This window comes from Chinchilla lanigera, unplaced genomic scaffold, assembly GCF_000276665.1.
Source record: "Chinchilla lanigera isolate Chin_1 unplaced genomic scaffold, ChiLan1.0 scaffold00019, whole genome shotgun sequence".
In the NCBI taxonomy this organism is placed as follows: Eukaryota; Metazoa; Chordata; class Mammalia; order Rodentia; family Chinchillidae; genus Chinchilla; species Chinchilla lanigera.
In genome coordinates this window covers 30,100,814-30,113,683 of record NW_004955420.1, presented here as the reverse complement: position 1 = coordinate 30,113,683, position 12,870 = coordinate 30,100,814, and the positions used below count along the sequence as shown (strand labels likewise).

Genomic DNA, 12,870 nt, shown 5'->3' with positions numbered 1-12,870 from the left:
TCCCAACATTGGACCATGAATCAATCATAAACACTAGAAGTCCACTCCATGACTGCATAAGGCTTTGGGGGGAATGTCCAGATACAAACCATAACAAGTATATTATCTTCCATGAATTATATCAGATATTTCAGATATAGTATCATACAATTGGTGAGCAATTTATGTGTTTAAGCATAATTAAGTCTAGGGAAAACTACAATGTCCACTGCATTATGGGTAGTTAAAAATGAATTGCCAAGTATGTTTCCATGATACCATAAGTTTGTAACAATATACCCCATCAGATTTTGAGCAGTTTTTGTATTCAAGAACATTGTATAAAACATTTTAGATGAGACCAAGCACATTCAGGGTGGTATGGCCAGAAAATGTATAAAATACTTTATAAAATATTTCAATATTAAAAAGATATTTAAAAATACAGGTTATCCTGGTACCAAAAAAACGAAAAAAAAGAAAAAACAAAAAAAAAAATAAAAATATAGGCTAAAGGAGACCAACTGGCCCTCATGCACCCACCTTGCGTGTGTTTGAAGGCATCTGTCACTCAATCATTGTTGTTCTTATGAATAATGAAAAATGGTATTGTACAAATTTATCTCTAAAATTGGTAAAACACCACAATCTGAATTACAAGTTAGTAACTTCCACTTTTTACAAAACTGACTGACACTATCATCAGTTAAGGTTTCCTCCATGCCACTATTTCAGCTTATTAGGCAAACACAATGATGGCCAGACATGGTGGTGCATGCCTATAAACCCAGCAGCTTGCATGCTGAGGCAGGAGGATCACCATGAATATGAGGCCAGTCTGGACTGCATACTGAGTTCAGGACCAGCCTGAACTACACAGTGAGAATGTGTGTCAAATAATACTATTACTGAAAATATAATTGCATCACAGTATCAGGGGAAAAAAAGGCACTTGCCTCATTACATTCAATACAATGATTCTCTCAAAAACAAGACTGTTGACAAAAATAACTTTGAAAGTGTTGTTACTGATAATACCGTCATTTATAATTTCAGAGAGATTACTATAGGTCATGATATCCTTTTGGAGAGGAGTTATAGTCCTGCTGGTCTGTGGCAATCAGAAACTCACATCACTTTGGATTATTTTTGGTAGATATTTGTAATACATGGTGGAAAAATTACCACTACATTGAGCCATTGCAATATAAACAGGTAATGCACAATTTTGATTTTAACAAAGCAAAATTTTATATAAATGATAATATTTCCCTTACTATGAAAGAAAAATAGCCAAAATTATGTACATGATATACAATGTTGAGATATAAGTGAGTATCATGTCAGGACATGAGAAACACAACTTGCTAATTTATAAATCAACTTTCTCAAAAACACATGTTTACAAGTCTCTGAATAAATGTCTTAATATAAAATATGGCATCAAATTCAAACATATTGTGTTACACAGAATACAGAGTGCACACACCAAAAATTTAAAACAAATATAGAGGCAGAATCCAAACAATTAACAAAAAAGAGTTAACAAAATTAGTTTTTTATGGCTTACAACTTCTAATCGTAGAGATCAAACAAAACTGACACAGATACTAACTCTAATTGAAAGTGAAAAATACACTTTACCATGTTTAACTAAAAGACACTATGTATTAACCTCAAACACACAAGAAATTACCTAACTATGCCAACTCAGCATTTTTACATTGAATAGTGCAGAAAAATAATCCAGATACTTAAGTAACTAACTGAAAAACACATAATCTATGTGCTTTATGACATTTCTATCTGGGATTGTATTTTCTGGAAATTTTACAGAGAAATACTGACATTAAGCATTTTGTATTAATGATTCCTACAGGTCTCCACTACATGAGAAATTTTCACAGGATTATCAGAATAAGCCCATATATATATTTCTCTCCAGTGAGACTTCTTTCATACATTTCACAATACATGTGCGTGTCAAAAGCTTTCCCACATCTTTTACACAGTTTCCATCCATTGTGAGCTATGTCTTTGGCAAACACCATGAATGCTGAAAGTTTTTCCAAGGTGCTTTCATATATGGCATTAATGCCAATCACCAGCTGTGCTAAAAACTTTTCCACATTGCATGCACATATATATATATATATATATATATATATATATGGATATAGATATATGGCTTTCTCCTATGAGACTTCTTTCATGTGTTTAAACAGTACTTTTTATGGTTAAAGCTTTCTGATGTTGCTTACATACATAGGGATTTTCCCCAGTGTGAGTTCTTTCTTGGCATTTACAATAATCTTGTATAAAAGAGCTTTCCCATATTGCTTAGTTTCTGCCTAATGCATTTTTAAATGTAGTTCACCATAAGCTTTTGTATTAAAAACTTTCCCACATTGCTTATACACACAGGTTTACTATCTACTGTGAGTTCTTTCATGTTTCTGACAATCACCATGTTTGATGAAAGCTTTCCCACACTGCTTACATGCGTAGACTTTGTCCTGGGTGTGAATTCTTTCATGTATTTTCCAATAACTTTGTGTAGTAAAAGCTTTCCCACATTGCTTACATGCATAGGGTTTCTCCCCAGTGTGAATTCTTTCATGTATTTTACAATTTGCACTGTTATTGAAAGCTTTCCCACAATGTTTACATACATATGGTTTATCCTCACTGTGGGTTTTTTCATGTTTTTTATAATTACCTTTTGTACTAAAAGCTTTCCCACACTGCTTACATACATAGGGTTTCTCACCAGTATGAATGCTTTCATGTATTTTACACTGACTTTGTGTATTAAAAGATTTCCCACATTGCTTACATACATAGGGTTTCTCCCCAGTGTGAGTTCTTTCATGTACTCGACAATGACTATCTCTGCTAAAAGCCTTCCCACAATGCTTACATGCATACGGTTTTTCCCCAGTGTGAATTCTTTCATGTATTTTACAATGACTTTGTGTACTAAAAGCTTTCCCACATTGCTTACATACATAGGGTTTCTCTCCACTGTGAGTTCTTTCATGTATCTTACACTGACTTTGTGTAGTAAAAGCTTTCCCACAGTGCTTACATACATAGGGTTTCTCCCCAGTGTGAGTCCTTTCATGTAGTTTGTAATACTCACATTTACTGAAAGCTTTCCCACATTGCTTACATACATAGGGTTTCTCTGCACTATGTGTTCTTTCATGTGTTTTACAATTACCTTGTGTACTAAAAGCTTTCCCACATTGCTTACATACATAGGGTTTCTCCCCAGTGTGAAGGCTTTCATGTGTTTTACAATTTCTTTGTATACTAAAAGCTTTCCCACACTGTCTACATACATAGGGTTTCTCCCCAGTGTGAGTTCTTTCATGTATTTTATAACAACCCTGTGTACTAAAAGCTTTCCCACATTGGTTACATACATAGGGTTTCTCCCCTGTGTGATTTCTTTCATGTATTTTACAACAGCCTTGTGTACTAAAGGCTTTCCCACACTGCTTACATACATAGGGCTTCTCTCCAGTGTGAGTTCTTTCATGTATTCGACAATGATTATGTCTTCTAAAAGCCTTTCCACAGTGCTTACATGCATACGGTTTTTCACCAGTGTGAATTCTTTCATGTTTTTGACAATCACCACGTGTGCTAAAAGCTTTTCCACAATGCCTGCATATATAAGGTTTCTCTCCAGTGTGAATTCTTTCATGTTTTTTACAATGACTTTGTGTACTAAAAGCTTTCCCACATTGCTTACATACATATGGTTTCTCCCCAGTGTGAGTTCTTTGATGTGTCTTATGATCAGTATGTGTACTAAAAGCTTTCCCACATTGTTTACATACATAGGGTTTCTCCCCTGTGTGATTTCTTTCATGTATTTTACAACAACCTCGTGTACTAAAAGCTTTCCCACATTGCTTACATACATACGGTTTCTCCCCAGTGTGAGTTCTTTCATGTACTTGACACTGATAAGGTTTTCTAAAAGCCTTTCCACATCGCTTACATACATAAGGTTTTTCCCCAGTGTGAATGTTCTCATGCCTTTTACAATGACTTTGTGTACTAAAAGCTTTCCCACATTGCTTGCATACATAGGTTTTCCCTACAGTGTGTGCTCTTTCATGTTTTTGAAAATCATTATATGTGGCAAAAGATTTTCCACATTGCTTACATACACAGGGTTGATCCCCAGTGTGAATTCTTTCATGTATTTGATGATCACTATGTGTACTAAAACCTTTCCCACACTGTTTACATACATAGAGATTCTCCCCTGTGTGAATTTTTTCATGTGTTTTACAATGACCGTGTGTACTAAAAGCTTTCCCACACTGCTTACACACATAGGGATTCTCTCCATTGTGATTTCTTTCACAGACCTGAACATCACTGGGTGTGCTGGAGGCTCTCAAGTTTTCCTTACATAGAAAGGTCTTCTCCCTAAGGTGAGTTCTTTCACTAAGATCAGTGTAGGATTTCTCACAATGATCATATTCATAGGGTTCCACTCCAGTCTTTATCCGTGCATCCTTCTGAAAGGCGTGGAAGTCAGTGCAGGTTCTTCCACATTCATTACACTTAAATAGCTTCTCTTCTGACCCCAAATACTCAGATGTCTTCAGTCCACTGTGATCTATGGTGGGCATATTTCGTGGGTAGCCTTTCTCCAACTCTTCATTTCTGCAAACAAACAAATAAACCAGTCACAATAAAATGGGTCTCCATATTAATGGTTCATCACAAGATCTGGTTTGGTTCCTCCTAAGAAATTCTGACCATTCACTGCATGCCCCAGAGGATACCTCCAAACCTTTCCCAAGAGTGGTATTCACTTAGGAATTTTTAAATTGGTACATTTTGCAGTACAGAAGGCTTAGTTTTATTCTGGGCAATTGATATACGTGTGTTTCACATGTCGAGCATTTTGATCCCTTTTCCCCATCACCCTCCCCCTTCTCTCCTTACCCAGTTTGTCTTCCTCATCTCCAAGAAGTCAGGCTTTCCTTTTTTAATCGCTTCTCCTTTACTTTATTGCCTCATGCATATTTTTGGTTTCTCATATAAGAGAAAGCATGTGACCTTTCACATTCTGTGTCTGACTTATTTCACTTCACATTTAGGATGAAGGCCCAACCATTTGTTTTGGCAAATGACATGATTATCATTCATCTTTGTGGCTAATTAGATAGCACATTTTTTCTCTTTGTTTCAGTACTGGAGATTTAACACAGGTCTTAGTACTGAATTACATGTCCAGCTTTTTAAAATTTCTTATTTTCAGGGAGATTCTCATTGACGATTAAGTTGCTCAGGCTGACTTTCAACTCCACATCCTGCTGAATCAGCTTACCAGAGTACTGGGAATGTACCATCATGCCCAGCCTATCAAAATTGTTCTTTATCCATTCATCCAATGATGGACATCTAGGCTCACTCCACAGCTTAGCTGTCACAAACTGTCCTGCTTTGAGTATGCATATGCATGTATCAGTATACTATGATAATTTTAACTCTTTTGGGACTATACTCAGGAGAGGTATTCCTGGATCAAATGGAACTTCTATTTCCACTTTTTGAGATGTCTTCATACTGATTATCATAGTGGCAATATTTAACATTGCCCCCCAAAAGTTGGAGGATGTCGGGAAGAATTTTAAAACATGAATGGCCTCAAATGTCTGGAACATGACTTGAAAACACTTGTTATTACAACATTAGCATTCATTTGTACTTTGATGTTGCATTTTGGCGGGCGGGGCGGGGGTGTGTGTGTGCCAGGAATTGAACTCAGGACCTTCGCTTGCCAGGCAGGTGCTTGTGCTGCTAAGCTATATACCCACCCCTCATTTGTACTTTGAATACTGCTTCAAGGTCAGCAATTTTTTTACATAACAAAAGTCGGATATATAGATATAACAGATACATGTACACATAGACATCCTGAAAATGTGTTTCTGTCAAAACTCAAAATTTATATCTTTTCATATATACCTATACACAATACCTAAATGCAATTTCATACATTTTCAGGGTGTGATCATGAAAGTACATTTTATTTTCTTATATCTCAGATAGTGTCACTTGTTGCAGGACATCAATACTACATTTCCTGCACTGGAATATTTCTCTCTTCAGCTGTCACATTATACACACTAAAACTATATACATCTTTGAAGAATATTGTGAGATTAAATAAAGTTGAGCATGGCTACATTTCCCTGGGTGTGACATTTCTGTTCACACTGAACCTTGAGGAACATTTCTTTTCAGTGCAAATTACCTTAGATGACTCCAGGCATTTTTATACTCTCCTTGCCAGTTATCCCAGGCTCCTCCTGAATCACAGACATAGAAATATAAGGAGATTCTATATTATTACACAAACATCAACAGATTCCAGTTAGGTTCATGGTATAACATAAGCAGGCCTGAGATATTCTTCAAAATGTTTTTCAATTCTGCTTAATGAAACTACACTGCTGAGCAACAATGTTCTCTGACTGTATCAATGAGAAAGTACTATTACCTTACCTAGAGCAGCCATGTTCCTAAAAGTTTCCCTCATCACGTCTCTGTAGAGCTTCTTTTGGGATGGATTCAGCAAAGCCCACTCCTCCATGGTGAAGTCCACAGCCACATCCTCCAATGTCACTGTTTCCTAAATAATCACACACATGTTTCTTGAAGGAAGGTTGAGACTCATAGCCTGGGATCTTTCAACTCCTCTCATGAACATGGTGGTGCATGTCTGTAACCCCAGCACTCAGCAGGCTGAGGAAGGAGGACTGTCATGAGTTTGGGACTAGTGTGGGTTACACAGTGAGTTCAAGACCAGCCTGAAGTGCATAGTGAGACACTATCTCAAAAAACAGAAAACAAAACAAAGAAGCTGTATGGTTGCTGAATCCTTCAAATGTTGACTCTGTCTTGGTCATCAAATCCATGTGTATGCATATTTTTTCATAAAGCAATTCTGATGCTACAGTGCCATTCACTGCTAAAGCAACAGCAGAATAGGAGCGCTGGTTCTTCTACTGGGTCACTGTTAGGGTACTTGAGCACTGTCTCTAATGCAGAGCTCATAGACGGAGCCTACCAGATCACCATCCACAGAACACTGGGCCAGATGAATATCTAATGAATTGTTTGATAGACCAAAGGTAATATCTCTTTTCAAACCTTATTTTCTTATGGCATTGAGTCATTCTTTCTTTGATTGTACTTAGGCTGTTTTGAAACTTGAATTTATAAATATCAAATAAGGGTTATGAATAATTAACATGTTAATGGAAAAAGTTTCACTGGAAAAGGTCTATGAACATTTGAAATAGGGAAAGGGTGACACTTTGTCTTATACCTTAGCGTCACAAAATGGTCCCCTTGCACTCAGATATAAGAAATTCTAGGGGGATATGGGACAATAATGAGGAAAAAGAAATTAATAAAATATACACATTGAAAACCAATATATCACAAAGTAATTAGACACAAAAGCAAAACTTTAGCCAGGTGTGATGGTGCATGCCTGTAATCCCAGCACTTGGGAAGTCAATGAAGGAGTATTGTCAAGGAGTTCAAGGCCAGCCTTGGCTACACAGTACATTTAAGGTGGTTTGAAATACAAAGTGAGACTCTGCCTCAAACTACCCCCATGAAAAGACAGCTTCATAAATATGTCACTTAGGAAAGAGATTTTTGATTTGGTAAAAATTCGTATCTGTATACTATAGAAATCTAACAACACTCAATATACATTTTAACCAAAAAAGTTGACAGCTTATATACTATACATGAAAGAGAGTAAAATTCCACCTTTTATGAGCCTCTACTACTGTTATTAGAATGACAAATGGCTCCAAGAAAGGAAGGCAGTATTCAATGGGTCCACATAAATATACATATTGATTCATGATAGAGCTGATGTTATATGTCTCTGGAGGAAATCAAAATCTATTTCAGTTATGTTCAGGGAGAAACAGGTGTGTACTCCTCTATCGGGTTAAGAATATCCCTTAATTATTGTGGGCTGGTCAGGTTCGCAATCTCCTGAAAGAGTGTGCGGCAAAGGCTAAATAAAAAGAGGCAAGTGGAATGGTTTCAAGGCTCCAGGAGGATCAAGGCCCTCTCACAGACTTCAAGATTCTCTCAGGGGTATAACCATGACCTTCTCTGGATGTCCCATGTTTATTTACTTATCACAAGAAGGGAGGGGAGTACTTAAGAAGGGTGGAACCACTCAAGGACTTCTCCAAGTAAGGTCTTAATAACCCACCCAGGAGTGAAATGTCTGAGTTATAGTCTTTATCTAGGTGAGATCAGATGTAAGTGTCCTTGGCTGTGACTTCCTCTTATCCTTTGAGGTATTCCGGCTTCATCTCCCATTACAGGTTTTAGTAGGGATTAGTGACTCACAGAGGTTCACTTACTATGAGTCCGCTGCCCATCTCCAAACAAGGAGCCTAAGCCTTGGACAGACTCACAAGAAAACACAGAAAGTCAATCAGTTAATTGAAGTCCTGCTCACAGCTGCTTTGCAGTGGTCTCCACCACTCTTCTATGTACAATAACGAACTTACCTACTGGAATGGGAAAGATAAACTTGAATTCCTTGAGAATGCATAGTGAAATAAGTTTTAGATGTGAAGAAGTGTTTCCTCAAAGATCAACTAACCATCAGAATTAGAAGGACAAGAAATATACAAAAATCATGGGATATAAACAAGAAGAAAACATTTACTCTGTACACAGTTTAAAAATTTTGTAGAGGGAGGAAAGATCCATGAACACAAATCTCAAAAAAAGACTGCAACACATTTAACTGAAGATAAAATCCTAACCAAAAAATATGAACCAAGTCTTTTCTGAGAAAACCATTTAAAAATGCAAGTGTAGGGAAGAACACACTAAGTAAGTAGACTTATTCAAAACGGAGAATAAGTGGATATGCTCTACACTCACTTCCTTTACTTTGGAGTTTACAAAAATCTGCAGACCACTGACTTCTTTCCACTGCGGAGAAAACACGATGCTACTACTCATGGAGATAGATGGGATTCAAGTAAACTCGAAAACTTCTGAACCACATGCCCAATGGAATGGGTGAGAAAGCACTTTGCCCTGATTTACATGCAAGCACACTGGGCAATAGTGAAGGAGAAAAATAACAACAACAAAACATGAAAGTACTTATCGGCAATTTGTAGAACACTCACATACTGAAATTCCAAAGGAGGAAACAAGAAGAACACTGTTTATAGAAAATCACACATGGTAAGCTTAGGAAGACTGACCAAAGCGGGAGTGGTCTTCCATGGAGCAAGAGAAATGTGGGTCTCACCCACTGCCCCTGCAATTCTGTATAAAGCACAAATATCCTCCACAACTGTTTCCCTGGTGGGAGGTTTGCAAGTAGCCAATCCGAGCATGTTATTCACTTCTCCTTGCTGATGACTGGCTGCTGCCCTGTAAGCCATCTTCAGCAGATGCACCAGCATTCCCGGATCAGGACAGCGTGCTGTACTCAGTGTAGCTGTCTCCAGTGCTCTGTTTTGTTCTTCTTAAAGTGCTAAGATCCCTAAGATGCTGCCAAAATACCCCGCACCTCTAAAGCTTCAAATTACACAACTGCCGGACACAGCACATATTTAGGGTTCACACTATAAAAATAGGCATTTATAGGCATTCTTCTCACCAAATCTGAAATTCAGGCTTTCTCATAATACACGTTTGCTCTAGGAATGTAACCCTTGCAAATTTCTGGGGTACACTATATTTACATTGTCATTATTGTTAAATCTCACCAAGAATTTTGAAAATAAAATGCATTGCAAATATTTAAACACTAAGTTACTATTAAGAAAGTACAAATGTAATTTATATCAGCCTGGGCTTCATACTGAGTTTAAAGCCAGCCTGAACTGCAGAGTGAGACCCTCATCTCAAAACAACAACAACGAGGATGATGGCAACAACAACATTACTTTAACTTTTTCTTGCCTTGGTCAGATACAATCAATTTCCATTCCATCTTTAAGTAGGAAAATGATAATCTTATGGTTAAACCATGAAAATAAATTCATAAGTCCTAAACGTAACTAACATTTTACACAATCAGCTTGCTATAACAGAAGCAAAGGGAAGCTGGTTAGGGATGAAGCCTGCTTCCTTGCAGGTCACAAAAGAATCCACACTCAGAAGGTTGAACACACTCCTGAGGTGATACACAATACACTGTGCTCAAGCAGCCCACAGCAGCTCAATCACAAGTGGTGAGACAGGGAAGTATTAGAAGTCAGATAATTTAAATCTGAGGCCATCTTCACAGGGTGAAATTTCATGTTCTCAGTCTCAATTCTGAGCAGAGACAAGTACAAATACCCACAGCCGGTTGAAGGTTGACTTTTGCATTTTCTCAATTGTTCCTTTGGATTCTAGTGTGTATTGCCTGCTGAGCACTAAGCAATTCTCCAACAAAAACTCATGGGCCCCAAGTCAATGTACCATCCAGAGTGACCACAACTTCGACTAATTCAGAGTGCACCTCTAGTACACCACCTCAAGTGAAGATTGGTGCCCAAAGCATTTGATACTCTTTTGCATAATCCTGAAGTTATCAAGGCGTGGCATACTGAGTCACACCATTACCACAAATGAATGTAATGCCTCCAAGTGGCTTAAGATAAAAAGGATGGTTATTTCCACTGTTTGAAAAATTATGATAGTCTTAGGTTCTCTCCTCCATTAAAAAAACTATACTATACACACAATTAATCTCAAATGTACAGACTAAGGGAAGAAAGTTCCAAGGATGTCTTTCAGAATGGCACTCACACATTCACAATGGAAGAAAGTTACAACATTTGTGATAAAAATAAATAATTGATGACGTTTAATTCAACCAAGCACTGTAATCATGGTATATAGCGGTGCTTGATGATCCACATCTGTAATCTCATCATGCTGGGAGGCTCACGAAAGAGGATAAGAGCTTCAAGTTAGGGGTGGTAACACAATGTCGAACTTCAAAATGATGATAACACCGTAAAGGGCCTCGATGTTCGTCTGAGTCATGTTCCTGGGCAAACCTTTACCTCCACAAAGATACCCTGTAATCATTTCTATTTCTGTGTAATATCCTCCCCATGAACCCTAGGTAATATTGCCCAACCAATACCTAAGCTAACAACAGAGAGACAAAATTTGCACTTATGGCTCAAAAATGATTACATGCACTTAGCAGTAACGAAGGAATTATTTATATAACGTTATGTAGAGTTCTTTTTTTCTTCCAAGGCTAAACTTCTGAGCCACTTTCAAACTGAGCCAGCATACAGCCCATCCTTTAATTCACATTAAACATTTTCAGAAGAAAACCACTGGATCAGGAGCTGATTTTGCCACCCACCATGATCCCTTGCTTTCTCACATTGTATCTAGTCTACTTTGCTCCTCCCTGCACAAAACACCACTTTATTCCTTATTATTGACATGCTTGCAGACCTAAACCTGGGGCTTCCCCTCAGCTGCAATATTGCTTTTAGTCATTATGCACTCCTACCTCATTCAGCATTTAATTTGTTTCGAGACAGGGTCTCACTTTGTAGTTCAGAGTGGCTTTGAACTCACTATTAGGACAGGCTGAACTTGAACTCCCAATATTCCTCTAGCCTCAGCCCAGGTGCTACGATTATAGGCATGTGCCACCACACTTAGCTAGTATGTCATTTTAAAAATAATGTCTAGGCCAGGGATATAGCTCAGTGGCCTTAGCACCTGCCTGTCAAGTGCAAGGTCCTGAGTTCAGTCCCAGTACCAAAAAACAATAAAAATAAAAAAATAACGCCTATAAACTGGGCATGGTGGGGCATGCCTGTAATCCCAGGACTCAGGAGATTAAGGCAGAAGGATCACTGCAAGTGCCAGACCAGCATGGGCTACAAAGTGAGCTCATGGCCAGCCTGCACTGCAGAGTGAGACCCTGTCTCAAAAAGACAAAAAAAAAAAGGTCTTATAAAATACCCCAGAAGGATCAGTTATGTGAGATGGTGCTTCTAATATATATTTTCATCACTTACAAATCACCTGGGGATGCCCTACTTGCAGGAGAGACAAAGTTTGGGTTCAACAGTTAGCCCTTTCTGCAAATTGTTTTTGCAGCATTATGTTCATCTTTCCTCCTTTACATACATAACTTCCTGTCCAGTTTTTGCCATTCAAAATTACAAGAAACTTACACTTTACTTCTTTCTTTACTGTGCTGCTCTGGGTATGATATAGCTGTTGAAGCAGACTTGCCCACATCCCTAACACTGAGCCTCATCACTGGCAATGTGAAACGTATCTCCCAATTTTAATGACATTTGTAAAACCTCTATAGTAACTTTGGGACTGTGGAGAAATGTTTGGAAATTTTGGAACTTATATTCAGCACAATTAAATCCAGACTGTTTAAGACCTCATATCTAAACTTTTAACAAATTTAGTGTAATTAGATAGTTTAGGCACTTTGCTGTTACTAAGAAAAAATACCAAATGCCCACAGTTTGGAAGAGAAGTTTACACTGCCTCAACTGCAGGGATGGTCTGCTACAGCCAAGGGGGAAACACGATGGGAGAGTGGCACGGTGAAGGAAAAGGAACTCAAGCCATGCAGCCTGGAAGGAGGAAGGATGGGAGGAGCTGCACACAAGAACACACTCTTCCAGGCCTTGCCTCTAGTGACCCATCTCCAACAGGCCCGCAATCCTAACAGCACATCCAGATACGGAACTCACCCATGAATGACTTCACTGATGAGGACAGGCCCATGGGAACCAGTCCACTTTCAAAGTCAGGAGACACTCAGGAGTCCTTTCACATATGCAGCAAATACCTGGTCTGCTG

The 12,870-nt window shown here is 38.1% G+C and overlaps 1 protein-coding gene across 2 annotated transcripts in view; it reads right to left on the bottom strand.

The window, feature by feature from the left end:
- Positions 1-434: 434 nt before the first annotated feature.
- LOC102015961 (zinc finger protein 709-like) overlaps positions 435-12,870 on the bottom strand; it is a 16,225-nt gene continuing 3,789 nt past the window's right edge. Inside the window, exons 2-4 of one of the 2 annotated variants that reach the window (XM_005383585.2) lie at positions 6,520-6,646; positions 6,269-6,323; positions 435-4,668 (exon numbers count right to left, since the gene is read on the bottom strand). In XM_005383585.2, the coding sequence (XP_005383642.1) occupies positions 2,409-4,668; positions 6,269-6,323; positions 6,520-6,607 (2,403 nt within the window). In that variant the 5' untranslated portion in view covers positions 6,608-6,646 and the 3' untranslated portion in view covers positions 435-2,408. Of the gene's footprint in view, positions 4,669-6,268; positions 6,324-6,514; positions 6,647-12,870 lie in introns of those variants that run through there. The other variant, XM_013513538.1, reaches the window with a different exon arrangement.